The sequence below is a fragment of the Vipera berus genome, assembly GCF_964194415.1.
Source record: "Vipera berus genome assembly, chromosome: 3".
Lineage (NCBI taxonomy): Eukaryota > Metazoa > Chordata > Lepidosauria > Squamata > Viperidae > Vipera > Vipera berus.
Genome location: NC_138204.1, coordinates 216,841,453 through 216,859,766, shown reverse-complemented (window position 1 = coordinate 216,859,766; position 18,314 = coordinate 216,841,453). Strand labels below are relative to the sequence as shown.

Here is an 18,314-nt window from a genome sequence, read left to right as displayed (position 1 = left end):
AAGCCATGTACAATTCCATGGAGATGCCTTCAACGATTTCCCACAAATGATTGTTAACATTTCTTGTTTCGGGAACAGTTTTGTGTTATTCATTTTATGGATTGTACTTTTGTTGGTCAAATGATCGAAATAAAGAAGGGGGCTGGACTAGAGGACCTCCAAGGTTCCCCTTCAACTCTTCTGTATTCTGTATCCCAACTTTTTGATTCGAACCTTCTTGGTTTCCTGACGGGTTGTCCTGATCCTCGGGCTGCTTTCGCTCGTGATAACAAAGATGGTGACCCGCTTTGTCGAAACCCAGATGGGCTGCGAAAATGGTATTCCTCTGATTGTGAACCAGAGTTAGTTCCCCTCGCTGCCACTCCTGGAGAAGGAATGAGGATGGCACTCTTTCCAAGAGGCTGCAAGAAAGCGTTGCCATTTGTCTGAAATGGCATAGGGTTTCCTGCCTGAGCAGGGGTTTGGACTAGATGACCTCCAAGGTCCCTTCCATATTGTTGTTATTGTTATTATTATACAGTTAGTCCTCAACTTATGACGACAATTGCGACCTGAATATCCCTGATTAAGCAAGGCGAGTCACGCCCAACCGCATGCTTAGTTGCATACGGTCTGTATCATCTTTACAAATAACTTATTGGTGCAAACATATCCAACAACGACCTTTTTTGGCACTGGTTGTTAAGCGAATCACTGCCATTAAGTGAACCCCAGGATTGTTAAGCCCGCTTAGAAAGGCTACAAAGGGCAATCACACCAGCCCAGTGGTTCGCAACTGCAAGTAAACTCACGCTGGTTGTCAAGCATTCAAATTTTGGTCGGGTGACCCGGGGGAGGGGAGGAAATGCTGCGACTGTCGTAAGTGCGAGGACCTGGTCGTTAAGTCAACTTTTTTCAACGGCGTTGTGACTCGGATCGGTGGCTCAAGGAATGGTCTTAAGCGGAGGATCGCCTGCACTATGAAGTCTTCCCAGGTGTGGGTGTGCGGTTAACTGTTAATAAGCAACTTGTGTAGTGCTGTGTTAAGTCTCTTGAGTTAAGAGGTAACCCTGAAGGCAAAGAGGGCATGTTTTACCATTTATGGTGGACGTGTGATAAAGCAAGAAAATAGTAGTAGTAGTAGTAGTAGTAATGACGATGATGATGGAAGGGACCTTGGAGGTCATCTAGTCCAACCCCCTGCTCAGGCAGGAAACCCTATACCATTTCAGAGTAGGATTCATATGTTAAAACAGAATATTTAAGAATATATAGAAAGAATACAGAAATATTCTGTATTTAGAATATTATAGAATATAGAAAGAAAAACGGAGACTTTTCTCTTGGGGCTAATGGACAAAGACCTGGGGGGGGGGGGAAATGGAATTTTGATGTTCCATCTGTTGACAGCAGCAAGATTATTCTATGCTCAGAAATGGAAGACTACATTGATTCCCAGAACGGAGGAACGGTTGCCAAAACTAATGGATTTAAGCTGACTGTACTGATTAAAGAAAAGAATACGAAGACTTTTATTGCCAGGTGGAAACCGCTCGATCTAGATTTTGTGCTCGAGGTGGGGGGAAAAAATGAAATTTCGATCGTGGGCTTTACCAGTTAGAGACGGATTTGATGCTGTCGAAGTGGCTAGTAGTTTATATTATTTTGCAAAAGTAAAAAGCTGAGGCTTGAAGTTGATAACTCTGTTGCACCAAAGGGAAGTCGGAAGCCAATGACTTTTTCTTCCTCTTTCTTCCTCCTTTGCCTCTCTTCTCTACTCCCTTTTTCCCTTCCCCATCTTTCCCGCTATTCGTTTTTGTGTTTGGATTGTATCCTATGTTATAAATTAATAAAACTTTGTAGAAAGAGAGAGAGAGAGAGAGAGAGATAACCTCAAAGAGGGAGGGCGGTGCAGCCTTGAATCTGCTGGCTTCCCGTCTTCATAAAACAGCTGGAATCCCGATTCTCTTCCCCGCCTTTTATTCCAGATGTAAACACGAACAGGCCTTGACTGCCGTCCTTGCCTCCCTCCTCCCTCGCATCACCCCGTCAAGTCTTCCCATTTTGCAAACTCCCCAAACCTCAGCTGGGCTTTTCTGCATCCCGAGGCCAGGCGGGGCTGGGCTAGCCAGGGACTGTGGCTTCCACACACACACACACACACACACACACACACACCTGGCGTCACCCACCGGAGAGTAACCAGCCATTAACCACCATCCTCGGTCTTAATTTTTACAAATAACTCAGCCACGTTCAATCAACTTTTCTGGCGTCACCCACCGGAGAGTAACCAGCCATTAACCACCATCCTCGGTCTTAATTTTTACAAATAACTCAGCTTAGCCACGTTCAATCAACTTTTAAATTAACAGGAGAATAACCAGGGAAGGGACCTTGGAGGTCTTCTAGTCCAGCCCTCTGCTCAAGCAGGAGGTCCTCTGCCATTCCAGACAACCGGTTGTCCAGCCTCCTCTTAAAAGCCTCCAGTGATGGAGCACCCAGAGGTTCTGGTGGCAAGCTGTTCCGCTGGCTAACTGTCCTCCCTCTCAGGAAATTTCTCCTTAGTTCCAGATTGCTTCTCTCCTTGGTGAGTTTCCATCCGTTGTGGAATCCAGGAAGATCAATAGTCCTATGAAATGGCTTCCCATCTCCTGCCACCTAGAGCTTGTCCAAACTGTAGGTAATCCTCAACTTACAACTGTTCATTTAGTGACCAAAATTACAACTGCAGCAACAGAGTCCAAAAGTGACTTGCGATCGTTTTTCCCACTTAACGACCGTTGCAGCGTCCCCGTGGTCGCATGCCCCAAACTCAAGACCCTTGGCCACTGGCTCACACTTACGACGGTCGCAGTGTCCTGGAGGGTGTCAGGTGATTCCCCCTTTGGCGATCTTCTGCCAAGCGGAGTCAACGGGGGGGAAGCCAAAGTCACTTAACCACGTCATTGGCTTAACTGCCGCGATCCGGCTTAGCAACCGCGGCAAGAGAGCTTGTAAAACGGGGTGAAGCTCGCTTAACCAACGTCTCGCTTAGCCATGGAAATTTTGGACTTAACTGGGGCCGTAAATCAAGGACTACCTGTAGTGCAGGTGGTGGAATGCAATTTTAGAGCAGCAAATTTCCCCTTCCTAAAAAAAAAAAAATCCTAAAATGACCTGAAAAGCTGCTTTGAACTACGAACGGGGAGATTTTTCAGCTGTTCTGTTTTTTCCTGTTTTTTCCTTTTTTTCTCCTAAAGCAGGGATCCTCAACCTTGGCCGCTTTAAGACTTGTGGACTTCAACTCCCAGAATTCCTCAGCCAGCAAAGCTGGCTGAGGAATTCTGGGAGTTGAAGTCCACAAGTCTTAAAGTGGCCACGGTTGAGGACCCCTGTCCTAAAGTCAATCCTTTACCATCCCCCCCACAATGAATTGGCTTCAAAGACCCTCTTTTTCTTTCCATGCCTGTTTCTGCATGTCACACAAGTCGGCTCCTCTCTAAGCGTGTGCACACGCAAGCACCAGGCATGCAAAAAAGCTGGATTTTGGGTTGTCGATCGCCCGGAGGTTTGATATCCCAGCTGTTCCCTTCCTGAAGAGCTGCTTCCCAAGTCCAAAGGTGGTTTTTGGAAAAGCTGGGCTTTTCCAAGTGGCGGGAAGAAGCAGTGATTCCTCCGGAGGCTGGTTGGGAAACAAAACTCTCCCGATTAAGGCGATTCCTGATTTTTCCCGGCCGACAACCTCAGTGGGGCAGGAATAATGATAATGATGATGATGATGATGATAATAATAATAATAATAATAATAATAATAATAATAATAATAATAATAATAATAATAATAATAATAATAATAAAGTTGGAAGGGACCTTGGAGGTCATCTAGTCCAACCCCCTGCTCAGGCAGGAAACCCTACACCATTTCAGACAAATGGCTGTCCAGTCTCTTCTTAAAAGCTTCCAGTGTTGGAGCATTCACAGCTTCTGGAGGCAGCTGGTTCCACTGGTTAATTGTTCTGACTGTCAGGAAGTTTCTCCTTAGTTCCAGGTTGCTTCTCTCCTTGATGAGTTTCCATCCCTTGCTTCTTGTCCTGCGTTCAGGCACTTTGGAGAATAGCTTGACTGCCTCTTCTTTGGGGCAGCCCCTGAGATACTGGAACGCTGCTATCATGTCACCCCTCACCCTTCTCTTCGTTAAACTACACATACCCAATTCCAGCAACCGTTCCCTGTATGTTTTAGCCTCCAGTCCCCTGATCATCTTTGTTGCTCTTCTCTGTACCCTTTCTAGAGTCTCGACATCTTTTTTACATCGTGGTGACCACAACTGGATGCGGTATTCCAGGTGTGGCCTTACCAAGGCATTGTAAAGTGGTATTAGTACTTCACGTGATCTCGATTCTATCCCTCTGTTAATGCAGCCTAGCACTGTCTTGGCTTTTTTGGCAGCTGCAGCACACGGCGGGCTCATATTGACGTGATTGTCCACTAGGACTCCGAGATCCCTCTCACTGCTGAGCAAGGGACCACCTATACTATACCTGGGCATTTGATTTTTCCTGCCTAAATGCAGAACCTTGCTTTTTTCACCATTGAATTTCATTTTGTTAGATAGTGCCCAGTGTTCGAGTCTGTCCAGATCCTTCTGTATCTTAAGCCTGTAACGTCTGGAGTGTTGTCTTTTCCTGCCAGCTTGGTGTCGTCTGCAAATTTGATGAGTTCCCCATCTATCCCCTCATCCAAATCATTGATGAAGATGTTGAAGAGCCCTGGGCCCAGAACAGAGCCCTGGGGCACCCCACTACACACTTCCAAGTTCTCCCCGACTGAGACTAGTTGAGGAGGAGAGGTTTAGCTGAACATGTGGAAGCAGCAAGGAACACGGAGGGGAAAGGATTGTGCTGCTGTTTTGATTACTGGGTTTTATTGTTGTTATTGCTGGCTCAGGAATTCTGGGAGTTGAAGTCCACAGGTCCTAAGGAGGCCGTAGTTGCTCAGCCCTGTTCAAGCCAGCCAAAATGTTCAAGCCACCTATCCCAACTCCATTTTGTCACCCTAACCACCACCACCGCCGCCCCCGAAACGTGCTGTGTCACTGAGGTTTCTGGCAAGTAAATAAACAAGAACCTTCTTTCCAAACAACCAGCCTCCATTTTTATTTCCAGCGTCTTAGCCTCCATTTCATTTACTCCCCACTTGGGCTGGACCTGGTTGGTAAAAGTAAAAGAGACAATAAGGAAAGCTCTTTTTTTTCCATTCCAGAATACCTGAGCAACGAGGAGGAGAAATTCCACTGCAGAATACCCTCTCCAAGGTAGGAAAGAACACACAAGGACGGTTCAGTCCTCGTTTAGTGACTGTCTCCTTTAGCAGTGACAATACCAATGAAATAGTAACTTTACAACCAGTTATCCTAACCGGATAACTGGGTTTGGTTTTTTCCCCCCCCAAAAGGCAACTGGGTTTTCTGGATTCTTTCTTCGAAAACATTTCGCTTCTCATCCAGGAAGCTTCTTCAGAACTGAAGAAGCTTCCTGGACGAGAAGCGAAATGTTTTCAGGGTGGGGAAAAAAAACAACAAGCCCAGTTGCCTTTTGGAAGAAAAGAAAAAGCACCTTTGGGACAACCATGACCTGGATGACGGAGAATCTCCATACATCTTTACAACCGATTCTCACAACCTTCGTAGGTCTGTAAAGCGAAGGAAAACGGAAGGAGAATCATAATCACCGTCACAGTTTCACTCGGTGACTGTTTTAATGACCAAGTTGCTGGTCCCTGTTGTGACTGCTAACGGAGGACTACTAAAAAATTCTGCAGGGCAACTCTGTTCCCCATCCGACATTCCCACGTGGCTCCGATGGGAGTGCTGTGACTCTTCCCCACCCTGTTGTGATTCAGGGTCAGCCTGTGGGTTCGGCAGTTGGGTCGGACGATTCAGAGGAGGAGGAGGGGGGTGATGGAGAGGTTGCTGAGGGGGTTGAAGATCTTGCTGATGAGAGCCCTCAGCCGGGCCCCTCCCACTTGGTCACCACGGAGACCCAGCTGTGTGAGCCTGACAGCGTGGATGAAGATGACCCACAGCTGGCCCTGTTCAAGGACGCCCGACGCAGGAGGCAGTCAATCAGGAGTAAACAGAGGAAGGCAATGGGGCACCTCGGAAGGAGGCAGAGAGAAGCCACGCCCTGAACTGTATAAAAGGGGAATGCGTGGGAGGGCTGGTTTGCTGAAGGCAACCGCTTGATTAGCTCCTGTTTCATAGCTCCTGCTTCATGGTTGGTGTCTTGTTTTGCTCTGTTTTATGTTAATAAATTTGGCAGGCTTAATTCCAGCCTCTTGCCATTTGTAAAGGGGTTGTCCCTGCCTTTTCTGCAGGGCCGGTAGCAGGCTGGTACAGAACACACCCCTTGTCAAGGAGGACGGGCCAGGAAGCAGTTGCATGAGGTGGCTGCTTTAATGAGACGTCCCCGGATTTCAATGGGCTTCTCTCGGAGTTGGCCTCTCTCTCTTTGGCCAGCCACACGGGACTGATCCTGGCGGGACGGCCCTCTGCTTATCCTGGCTTACACGGTGTAGAGCACGGAGGCAAAGGAGAAGGCGAGGAAGATGCCAAAGGTGTGTCGGAAGCCCAGCCGGTCCACCAGGCTCCCTGCCACGGTGCTAAAGGCCACCTTGCCCAGGACCTCGATGGCGGCGAGAAAGCTGTAGTGGGTGGCCTGTGGGGAGAGGGAAGCAAGGTGAGCCCAGCCGAGCAGGCAGCCCGGACAGCCCTTCCCCGCCACCCAGGAGGGAGGGGAAGGGAAGGTCACTCACAGCCCTGGTCATCTCGTGCTTGGACTACAGCTGGTCCTCGGCTTACGACCACAATGGAGCCCCAAATTTCTGCTGCTCAACGAGACAGTGACGCGACTTCTGCCCTGTTTCATGACCTTTCTTGCCATGGTGGCGAAGTAACAGGATCGTTAAGTGGATCCGGCTTCCCCACCGACTTGGCTTGTCGGAAAGTCGCCAAAGGGGATCAACCTGACCCAGGGGCTGTCGTAAATATGAACCAGCCGCCAAGTACAGACAGTCCTCGGCTTACAACAGTCCGCCTAGCGACATTCAAAGTTACGACGGCACTGAAGAAAAGGGACTTGTGGCCGCCTTTCGCACTTACGACCCTGGCAGCATCCCTGTGCTCACGCGATCAAAATTTATAGACACTCGGCTGCTGCCTCGTATTTACGACGGGTTGCAGCGTCCGGGGGGGTGTGTGTCATTTGATCCCCTTTGGCGGCCTTCTGACAAGCAAAGTCCATTGGGAGAGGCGCCAGATTCACTTAACAACCGTGTGGCTGACTTTAACGACTGCCGTGATTCGCTTAACAAACGTGGCCAGGGAGCTCGTAAGAAACTCACTTCACCAATGTCTCGCTTAGCAACATAAATTTTGGGCTCCGTTGTGGCCGAGGACCACCTGGATCTGAATTTTGTCGTACATCCCTTATTTAGGGCCATTGTAACATTCGAACGAACGGTGGCAAGTCATGGACTTCCTATACTGCAATGTGCTCCACGTGGGGCTGCCCTGGAAGAGTATTCAGAAGCAACAGCTGGCCCTCAATGCAGCAGCGTGAACACTTTTGGGGTCCCCTAGAGTGCGGTCCCCAAACCTTGGTCTGTGGCCTGGGACAGGGCTGCGGGCTCTTGGCCAGCGGGCCGTGGAAACAGCTGGCCAGTGCACGCACATGTGGCTGCGCGCCTTCCCCCCAATCACGCTAGCACCTGCAGCCCTGTTTGCGCATGCGTGTGGGTGCGAACGGGAATGCTACTGCACAGCAGGTGTCTGCAACCCATTTGTGCATGCGTCCCTAGCCCAGGCAATGTGCGTGGCCCATTTGCACACATACAAATGGCTGCTATCCACCGTGGGAGGTACGCAGCCGTTCGTGCATGCACACAGTGCCACTGCATGTCGCATGTACGGATGGGGCTGCTAGTGCTGCGCCAGTGTGTGTGGGGCCCATGTGCGTGCGCACACACCAATTTTGAATCTGCTTTCCTTCCCCCCCGGGGTCCTCGAGCCCGAAATGGTTGGATACCTCTGCCTTAGGGTGGCCCATGTTACACCACTGTGTTGTGAACTTGCTATAGGTGCCGTCCACCCACCGTCACCCCGCCTCTGGCCTCTTTACTTACTGTGACCACCGGGAAGCAAAAGACACAGACAGCAGGCATCTGTACCCAGAGATCTCTCTGTGGCTTTCGCACTCGGCTTCCGAACTGAATTTGTGGGCCGTGGAGGCTAGGCGGCCCCGATGAATCCGTGGGCAAAGGCCCGAGATTCCGAAACTAAGCACCCACCTGGATCCTCTCTGGGGCCTTCTGAGTGCAGAGCATCATCTTGCTGAAGACCAGCGTGGTGACCAGCCCCCCAATGAAGTGCTGGATGCACAAGCTGAGCACGGCGGCCACTGCAACGAGAGGCCACCCGATCAGTTCAGCTGCAGGACGGACAATCAGCTGCCCGACTTGTCGCAGCTGGAAAGAGCGGCAACTTGGGCTCAGGAAAGGGAGACCCAGATTGGTGAGAGGGGACAGAAATGGAAGGGGAGTTACGGGCTGTATTCCCAGACCATTAACCCAGTTAATTGTTCTAACAGTCAGGAAGTTTCTCCTTAATTCCAGGTTGCTTCCTCCCTTTCCTTCCTTCCTTCCTCCCTCCCTCCCTTCCTTTCCTTCCTTCCTTCCTCCCTCCCTCCCTTTCCTTCCTCCCTCCCTTCCTCCCTCCCTTTCCTTCCTTCCTTCCTCCCTCCCTCCCTCCCTTTCCTTCCTTCCTTCCTCCTTTTCCTTCCTTCCTTCCTCCCTCCCTCCCTTCCTTCCTCCCTTTCCTTCCTTCCTTCCTCCCTCCCTCCCTTCCTTCCTCCCTCCCTTTCCCTCCTTCCTTCCCTCCCTCCCTCCCTTCCTTCCTTCTTTCTCTCCTATCCTTTTCCTTGTTTCCCTTCCATCTTCCTCTTTCCCTTTCATCCTTCTCCCAAGGGGGCTTTTTCAGGAGGCAACTGGCCTTCCTTTGTTTTATTTGGAAGACCTTTCGCTTCTCACCCCAGAGGCTTCTTCGGCTCCGACTGGATGGTGGGGGCATGGGAAAAAAGAAGGCAAGGAATACAAACCCTTCCGTCCCCCGCCATCCAGTCAGAGCTGAAGAAGCTTCCTGGATGAGAAGCGAAAGTCTCTCACACACACACAGGACAACAAAGACAGCCCGGTTGCCTCTTGAAAAAAGCAGCTTGGGCACAGCCAGGACCGGGAGGGCGGAGAGTCTCCGGAGAGGTTCACACAGACCCCCGGGTCCCCTTCCCAGGCGGACAAACCCTCCTTTGCACTTGGTCTTTCCGGGATAAGCCCGCAGCGCTACCTCTTCCCTGCCCTCCCGCTTTCGGATCAAGCTTCCCAGCGTTTTTTGCGACTCCTGCATGCGGAAGCCGACTCCTGTTCTTGAGCCGGTGGGCAAACGGCTGCCGCACCGGACGGGACCCCCGGGCTCACCTTCGAAGGCAGCTGCCCGGTCTGTGTAGGTGACCATCACCCAAGTCTGGAAAAGGAGGTTGCAGAAGCGGAGGACCAGCAAGGTTTGAAGAGGCTCGGAATTCCTGACGGGAACAAACCAGAGGGATCAGACTGGAGCCGGAGGAGCATTCAAGGACGTCGCGCGTTTGCCTGGCTGAAGGCCTAGGCCACGGGTAGGCCAGCTTGGCTCTTTTATGACTCGTGGACTTCGACTCCCAGAATTCCCCAGCCAGCAAAGAATTTGCATCCAGGGCACAGAAAGAAACATGGCGTCACCAAAAACCTGAAGCCAGAATGGTAGTCCAGAGGTGGTTTTAGGGGGCCCAAAGTATCAGGGCTACCTACTCGGCAGTTCCAGTTGCAGATGTTCCCCAAAGGAAGACACTCTGGACTTTTTATCATTCTGCTGGACTTTCAGAGCACTTTTCCCCCCTTCATTCTTTTTTTTTTAATCAGGGGGATGGGGAGGCAAATTCCCCTGATTCTTATGAGGAAGGCTCCTTGGTGCTCTCTGAGCTGGGCTGTTTTCTTGCAGACGTTTTGTTACCCAACTAGGTAACACCATCAGTGCTAGAAGGGAGTGAGGTGTGTGGAGAGGAGGAAGAGGAAGAGGAAGAAGAGGAGGAGGAGGACTGTGGGATCTTGGTTCTCTCTGAGCTTGGTTGTTTTCTTGCAGAAATTTGATTACTCAGCTATGTAACATCAGTGCCAGAGGGGAGTGCAGCTTGTGGAGAGGAAGAGAAGGAGGAGGAGGAGGAGGAGGAGGAGGAGGAGGAGGAGGAGGAGAAGGAGAAGGAGGAGAAGGAGAAGGAGGAGAAGGAGAAGGAGGAGGAGGAGAAGGAGAAGAAGGAGGAGGAGAAGGAGGAGGAGGAGAAGGAGGAGGAGGAGAAGGAGGAGGAGGAGAAGGAGGAGGAGGAGAAGGAGGAGGAGGAGAAGGAGGAGAAGGAGAAGGAGGAGGAGGAGAAGGAGAAGAAGGAGGAGGAGAAGGAGAAGGAGGAGGAGGAGAAGGAGGAGGAGAAGGAGGAGGAGGAGAAGTGTGTGGCCTTTGGTGCTCTCTGAGCTCGGCTGTTTTCTTGCAGACGTTTCACGACCCAAGTAAGTAACATCATCAGTGCTAGAGGGGAGTGGGGTTTGTGGAGGAGAAAGAGAAGGAGGAGGGGGGGAGGAGGAGGACTGTGGGGGTCCTTGGTTCTGCCTGAGCTTGATTGTTTTCTTGTAGAAATCTGATTACTCAACTAGGCAAGATTCCTCAGTGCTGGAAGAGGCAACTCCCCTCCCTTCCAGAGCTGGTGGTGTTGCCTAGTCAGCGCACGAAAGGTCTACAAGAAAGCCACCAAGCTCAGAGAGCACCAGGGACCCCTCAGGTCAGCCACAGACCTTCGCCTTTATTGGAAAAGAGGCCTGCTGAATAGCACGCCTCCCTCGTGGGCCATCCTCAGAGACGGGCGCGAGAGGGGAACAGCTGGAGAAAGGGAATATAGACGCACCCCCTTCTTGGGGGATGCTGGATGCTAAGTCCCACCCCCCACCCCCACCCCCAGAGATCCCCAGGGAGCAGAGAAAAGACTTCCCATCATTTACCTGCCGGCTGACACCATGTGGCCCCCCAGGGAAGAGCCGGTGATGGAAAAGGCGGTGGCCACGATCCCGTTCCAGAAGCCGAGCTTCTGGGGAGAGAAGCTGTGGTCGAGAAGGAAGAGGGGGAACATGGAAACAGAGCCCTGTTCGCCTGCAGAGAGAACCGAGGTTGAGTTCCGGGCGATGCACGTGGGAAAGGAATTACCGGGGGGGGGGAGGGGGGCTGAGATGGGGAAGAGTCCAGGAAGGATGTGTGAACACAACTCTAGCACTTTGTGGGGGTTGTTAGGCATATGGTTATAGCCTACCTGGTTGGGTTGGAAATATATAAACCACGATGTTATAACCTTAAGGTGCTAATTGGCCAATGGGTGTGTAAGTTTTTCCAACGGCCATAAGAGGGAGCTAGGAACGTGGCTTCTTTCTCTCTCTCTCTTTGCTCTCATAGTTTTTGCTTTTGGTTTACTACTGTGTTAAAACCTTAGGAACTGTGTACCTGACCTTCAGACCGGTAAGAAGACATTGTATTTTGGATACTCCCTGGACTGTTGCTGTTGCTTATCTGTTGTTCTTCGTGTATGACCTGGACTGTTTATTCGGATTGTGGTTTTTTTGTTTTTACACCTAACAGTAAAGCATTTTCCTGTTTATCACAACTCAGTGTATCTGTGTGGTTACTGTGTGACTCTTACTATTCTCAGTACGCTTTTGCTTGTGCAGGTTCTTGATAACTCAAGAAGCACTTTGCAATCTATGTTAAAGGGGAGTTAAAGCACATTATGAATTTGGTTAATTTTATATTATGGATAATTTTTAGTTAGAGTTTAGTTTAGTTTAGTTTTATTATATTTGTATACCGCCCTTCTCCCGAAGGACTCAGGGCGGTGAACAGGGCACATATAAAAAATACAGGATACAAAAATTAAAAAGAATTAAATAATAGCCCAGCTAAAACAATCGATAACAATATAAAAATCCCCATTAAAACCCCAGCACATCCCCCATCAGGCCAGGCCGGCTTGTTCAAATAGGTAGGTCTTCAGACCGCGTCGGAAGGAGCGAAGGTCGGGCGCCATCCGGAGCTCGACCGGCAGCTGATTCCATACGTCCGGGGCGCCCACAGAGAAGGCCCTCCCCCTGGGGGCCACCAGCCGGCATTCTCTGACCGGTGGCACCCTGAGGAGGCCCTCTCTGTGGGAACGCACAGGGCGGAGGGAAGTTGACGCCGGCAGCAGGTGGTCCCTGAGGTACTCCGGACCCATGCCATGTAGGGCCTTGAAAACCATTACCAAAACCTTGAATCTCACCCGGAAGACAACTGGCAACCAATGCAGCTCGCGGAGCAAAGGTGTAACATGGGAGTACCGGGAGACTCCCAAGACAACTCTCGCGGCTGCATTCTGTACCAGCTGGAGCCTCCGAGTGGTCTTCAAGGGAAGCCCCATGTAGAGAGCATTGCAGTAGTCCAGACGAGAGGTCACGAGCGCATGAGTGACCGTACACAGGGCATCCCGGTCCAGATAGGGCCGCAACTGGTGCACCAGGCGAACCTGGGCGAAAGCCCCCCTAGTCACGGCTACTATATGATAGAATATGATTATTACATCTATAACCCTGTATTTAGCTCTGGGAAGTGGGGGGGGGAAGGGGGGTGGTTTGGGGTGGGTGGGTTTTGGGGATATGTATTGTAAAATCTTTTTTTTGTAAAACTCTTTAATAAAAAATCAAAAAAGAAGCACTTTGCACAACAAACTTCTTTTTTTGCTAACAGGGGTCCCTGGTGTCCCTCTCGGCTGGCCTTGTTTTCTTGCAGACGTTTCACGACCCAACTAGGGAACGTCATCCGCGCTAGAAGGGATTGGGGTTTGCGCCTTCTAGTGCGGATGACGTTACCTAGTCTGGTCATGAAAGGTCTGCAAGAAGACAGCCCAGCCCAGAGAGGCACCAGGGACCCCCTCACTGCAACCCTGAGCGACAAATATTCTCTTTTATTGGCTCTTGCCGTTTGTGACGTGTGTTTCACAGAAACAACGCTGGAGGAAGGCCGAGAGTTCCGCTCCATGCAGTCAGCTGCGCTATATATAATCCCAAAGGTGCTTTTTCTTTGAAAAACCTTTCACTTCATTTCGTCAGTTTTCAGTTCGTCCAAAAGCTTCTTGGATGAGAAGCGAAATGTTTTCAATGAAAAAACAAGAAGAAAATCCAGTTGCCTTTTGAAAAAAAAAGCATATTTGGGACAACGCTGACCTGGTTGACGGAGAATCTTCAGAGACGTTCGCTCAGCCATGATTGTTAGCCTCGTGAGTGAACCAAGCCAGGCATATTTCATGTATGTATTCAAAATGGACTGTTATTAATACATATGTCTGTGTTCATATGTATGTGTGTGTGTAAATATGGGTATAACTATATATGTAGGTATGTACGCATGTACTTTTTCTATGTACACAATGGCACGTATTAAAATTGTCTGTTTACACACACAGAAAAGGAATTTCACTTCTGGGTGCACCTTCCTCAAGCTTCCTCTTTCCACTACGTATTCAAAAGGGACAGTGATTAATATTTATACATATCTATATGTAAGGAAAGGGACACAGTGGCTCAGTGGGTTAGGACGCTGAGCTTGTCGATCAGAAGATCGGCAGTTTGGCGGGTCGAATCCCGAGTGCCGCGTAGCAGAGTGAGCGCCTGTTACTCGTCCCAGTTTCTGCCAACCTAGCAGTTCGAAAGCACGTAAAAATGCAAGTAGAAAAATAGGGACCACTCCGGTGGGAAGGTAACAGCGTTCCGTGCGCCTTTGGCGTCTAGTCATGCCGGCCACATGACCACGGAGACGTCCTTGGACAAGTTTGGCTTTGAAACGGAGATGAGCACCGGCCCCTAGAGTCGGAAACAACTAGCACACAAGTGCGGGGGAACCTTTACTTTTACCTTTATATGCAAGGATGTAGGTATTTACATATGTATGTCTATATGTGTGTTATGTAGGTGTACACTTTTGAGAGCAGGCAACAGAATTTCATTTCAGTTAATCAATGGCACTACATCCGCATGGAGAGGAGTAAGCGGTGGGGTACCACAAGGCTCCATCTTAGACCCAGCACTCTTCAATATCTTCATAAATGACTCGGGTGAGGGAATTGAAGGGGAACTCATCAAATTTGCAGATGACACCAAACTGGCAGGAGTAGCCAACACCCTAGAAGACAAGCTCAGGATCCAAAAAGATCTTGACAGACTCGAACAATGGGCCCTGTCCAACAAAATCAGTTTCAATGTGGAGAAAAGCAGTGTCTTAAAAAAAAGCAGAAAAAAATCGAAGATATAAATACAAATTAGGTGAGACCTGGCTGAAAAATAGTAACTGTGAGAGGGACCTTGGAGTCCCAGTGGACGATCACTTGACCATGAGCCAGCAGTGTGCAGCAGCAACCAAAAAACCTAACACAATCCTAACACAGGCATAGAATCAAGATCACGTGAAGTGTTACTACCGCTTTTTAAAGTCCTAGTAAGGCCACACCTGGAATACTGCAGCCAATTTTGGTCACCATACTACAAAAAAGATGTTGAGACTTTGGGAAAAGTCCAGAGAAGAGCAACTAAGATGATCAAAGGCCTGGAGACTAAAACATACGAAGAACGGCTGCGGGACTTGGGTTTGGCTGGTCTAAAGAAAAGAAGAAATAGGGGAGACACGATAGCAGCATTCCAGTATTTGAGGGGCTGCCACAAGGCAGAGGAAGGGATCACGTTATTCCCCAAAGCACCAGAGGGCAGGACAAGAAACAATGGTTGGAAACTGACCAGAGAGAGAAGCAACCTGGAATTGAGGAGAAACTTCCTGACAGTGAGGACAATTAACCAGTGGAACCACCTGCCTCCAGAAGCTGTGAATGCTCCAACACTGGAAGTTTTTAAGAAGAGACTGGACAGCCATTTATCCGAAATGGTATAGGGTTTCCTGCCTGAGCAGGGGGTTGGACTAGTTAACCTCGAAGGTCCCTTCCAACATCATGCTGCTGCTGCTGCTGCTGATGATGATGATGATGATGATGTTGGAAGGGACCTTGGAGGTCATCTAGTGGCAAAGCCGGATTCCCTTAACAACCGTGTTCTTCATTTCACACCCGCAGGGATTCACTTGAACAACCGTGGCAAGACAGGTTGTCAAAGGGGGCAAAACTCACTTAACAAACGTCTCGCTGAACGACAGAAATTTTGGGCTCCACTGTGGCGTTACGTCGAGGGCTGCCTGCCTTAGCAAGGTTCTCCGAGAATTAATTCCACCGTTCCTCGCTCTGGAGGAATGACTCACCCAACTTATAGATGAGGACAAAGCCAGCAGTCCACAGCGTGTCCGGCACCAGGAGAAGCTCGTGGAAAAAACTCAGCAGGCTTAAGCTGCGGTCCTTGGCAGGGTTGTCTTGGGGAGAGGAGCCCAGATGAAACTTGGAGGTGAAGACGATGGCCGCAACGTAGATCAGCGCCAGGTACACAAAGAGGGCTCCCCAGCCCAGGTGATGGAGGAAGGTGAGCAGGCCTCCTCCCGCCAGGAGGGAGCCCAGCTTGTAGGCCACCACCTGGATGCTATTCCCAAAGCCCACCTCTTCTGTTCCCAATAGCTGGATGGCCAACCCATCGGTGGCCACGTCCTGGATGGAAGCGAAAAGGTTCATGAGCAGCAGAGTGACAGCCACTCCAAGGAAGTCCACTTCCGGAGTCAGGAAGGAACAGGCCAGGCAGGTCAGGGCCAAGCCGCACATGGTCAACATCAGCCAGGTCTTCTTGGAGAGATACCAGTCCACAAAGGGGGCCCAAAGCACTTTGAGGATCCATGGCAAGTAGAGCAACTTCGTCAGGCTGATCTTGGTGAAGGAGAGGCCCACCGTTCGGAAATAGACCGGCAAGAGTCCCGACTGGAGCCCGTAGGGGATTCCTTGCACGAAATACAGCAGGAACAGCAGCCAATATTTGAAAGTCATTCTTCGGTCCTGGTCCACCCTGCACAGACAAACGGGCAAGCTGAAAGAGGCAAACCATCGGAGCCTATTTACAGGTAGTCCTCGGCTTACGATCACAACGGAGCCCGAAATTTCGGTTGCTGGGACACTTGTCTTTGCCCCCTTTGATGAACGCCCCTGCCACAGTTGTTAAGTGAATCTGGCTTCCCCGTTGACTTTGCTCGTCAGAAGGTCGCAAAAGGGCATCACGTGACCGCGGGATGCTGCAAACCGTCATAAATCTGAGTCAAGCGGCCGGATTTTGATCACGTGACCACGGGGATGCTGCAGTGGTCATGTGTGGAAAATGGTCATAAGTCACTTTTTCAGTGCTGTTGTAACTTTCAACGGTTACTAAATGAACTGCTGTAAGTCGAGGACTGCCTATAGAGCAAGGGTGTCAAACTGCCGGCCCACCGGCCGGACACGTCACCAGGAAAATGCGCCCACCCCATTGCCGGCCATGGGGAAAAAGTTCCGATACGTCGCGCGACGTCCCCGGGGTCACGTGAACCTTCTGAAGCATTGTTAGCTTAATGCTGTGATTCACTTAACGTCGGCAAGACAGGTCGTAAAATGGGCCAACGTATAATTAATTCACCTAGGTCTCGCTTAGCAACCAGGGAACGTTGGGCTCAATTGCGGTCGTCAAGTCGCATTGGAGACCGGATTGTTCAAACTGGGCAACTTTGAAGTGGGGCGAACTTCAATTCCCAGAATCCCTCAGGGCTGGGGAATTCTGGGAGTTGAAGCCCACTCCTCCTCAGTTGGAAAAAAAAAGTTTTAAACAATTTTGCCTGGTTTTTAATGAGCCACCGGGGGGGGGGGAGGGGGAGTCGCCGGTGCTGCCTCCCCGCACCCTCCCACGAAGCCGGGGTCACTGAGAGCTGCGGAACTCCTTACCACTGGAGGAGACGGCCGCCCCACTTGGACAGAAAGGCCCTCGGGGGACGGGTCTTGCTCAGGGCCGGCCAGGCCAGCTTCCCCAACCCGGCGTCCCCATTCAGCCGGCGAGGCCTTCCCCGCCGCCCCCGGCGTTGCCCCGGCAACTCCGCTCAAGGACCCCTTCCGGCCTGGAGCCGGCAGGGGGCGCTCGGCAGAGGCAATCGGCCTCTTTGATCACAAAGGAAGCGGAAGTTACGTAAGAGGGAACCTCTGGGGAGGGCCCTGCAGGACGCGACCTAGATTGTCGCCCACGTTGATTGGTCAAACTGACTTCGCGCCGCGGGGAGCCGGGAGGAAGAAAGCGGGACGGCGCTCGCTGGAGCGGAAGCGTCCCCTTCTGATCCTGGAGGGGCGCTCTAGGTTTCGCCTCTCTGTGTTAAGTGGTCGTTGGGCTGCCAGGCGCGCCGGAAGAGGCGGGGAGAGAGCCGGAAGGCGGAAGGTGTAAACATGCTGAGAAGCCTCTTGGTTCCCTGTTCCGGTGGGGGAATAATTCCGGGAACGAAGGTTCCGGCTCAGCGCAAACGGGGAAGCCGGGAACCTCCTTTCTGAGTCGGGAGCGGCGCTTGCCAGGCTCCGCAGCCGCGCCTGGGATGCTCCAGCTCCGTCACCATCCTTGGCTCTTTGAGCTTTCTGACCCAGGCTGAGAATTTTAACGAGGTTTTATTTTCAGGGATAATTTAATCTTGTATTTGTCTTTTAACTTTGTATTTTGTATTGGTATGATTTTAAAATGCCCTGTAAACCGCCCTGAGTCCTTCGGGTAAGGGCGGTATATAAATCTAATAAAATCTAAATCTAAAATCTAAATAATAATAATAATAATAATAATAATAATAATAATAATAATAATAATAATAATAATATAAAGTTGGAAGGGACCTTGGAGGTCATCTAGTCCAACCCCCTGCTCAGGCAGGAAACCCTATACCATTTCAGGCAAATGGCTGTCCAGTCTCTTCTTAAAAACCTCCAGTGTTGGAGCATTCACAGCTTCTGGAGGCAAGGAGTTCCACTGGTAAATTGTTCTGACTGTCAGGAAGTTTCCCTTTGGGGTGCCCCGAGGGCGGGAAGGAAGGAACGCTTCTGGATTCTGACCATAAACTGAGGACAACCTCCCCCCACGATGATGTTACCTAGTTGGGCCATGAAACGCCTGCAAGGAAACCAGCCAGCTCGGAGGGCACCAGGGACCCCCCCCAGTTCTTCTTCTCCTCTTTTCTCCACCTCTTCCTCCTGTTTTTCTCCTCTTCCTCTTCCACCACCACCACCCCCTTG

At 50.7% G+C, this 18,314-nt stretch overlaps 1 protein-coding gene across 1 annotated transcript; it reads right to left on the bottom strand.

Annotated features, from left to right (window-relative positions):
• Nucleotides 1-6,489: 6,489 nt before the first annotated feature.
• On the bottom strand, nucleotides 6,490-17,165 carry MFSD3 (major facilitator superfamily domain containing 3). Its single transcript, XM_081325011.1, has 6 exons — nucleotides 16,998-17,165; nucleotides 15,410-16,095; nucleotides 11,092-11,239; nucleotides 9,490-9,593; nucleotides 8,308-8,417; nucleotides 6,490-6,677 (listed from the first exon to the last, which is right to left on the bottom strand). Exons 2-6 carry the CDS (start codon nucleotides 16,074-16,076, stop codon nucleotides 6,525-6,527), a joined length of 1,182 nt encoding a protein of 393 aa, XP_081181137.1. The 5' UTR covers nucleotides 16,077-16,095; nucleotides 16,998-17,165; the 3' UTR covers nucleotides 6,490-6,524.
• Nucleotides 17,166-18,314: the final 1,149 nt, after the last annotated feature.

Coding starts and splice junctions, on each gene's coding strand:
- MFSD3 (XM_081325011.1), bottom strand. CDS start 16,076: ATGACTTTCAAATATTGGCTGCTGTTCCTGCTGTATTTCGTGCAAGGA. Junction 9,594..11,091: donor CACATGGTGTCAGCCGGCAG/GTAAATGATGGG, acceptor TGTTCCCGTCAG/GAATTCCGAGCCTCTTCAAA. Junction 8,418..9,489: donor CCGGGCAGCTGCCTTCGAAG/GTGAGCCCGGGG, acceptor CTCTCGTTGCAG/TGGCCGCCGTGCTCAGCTTG.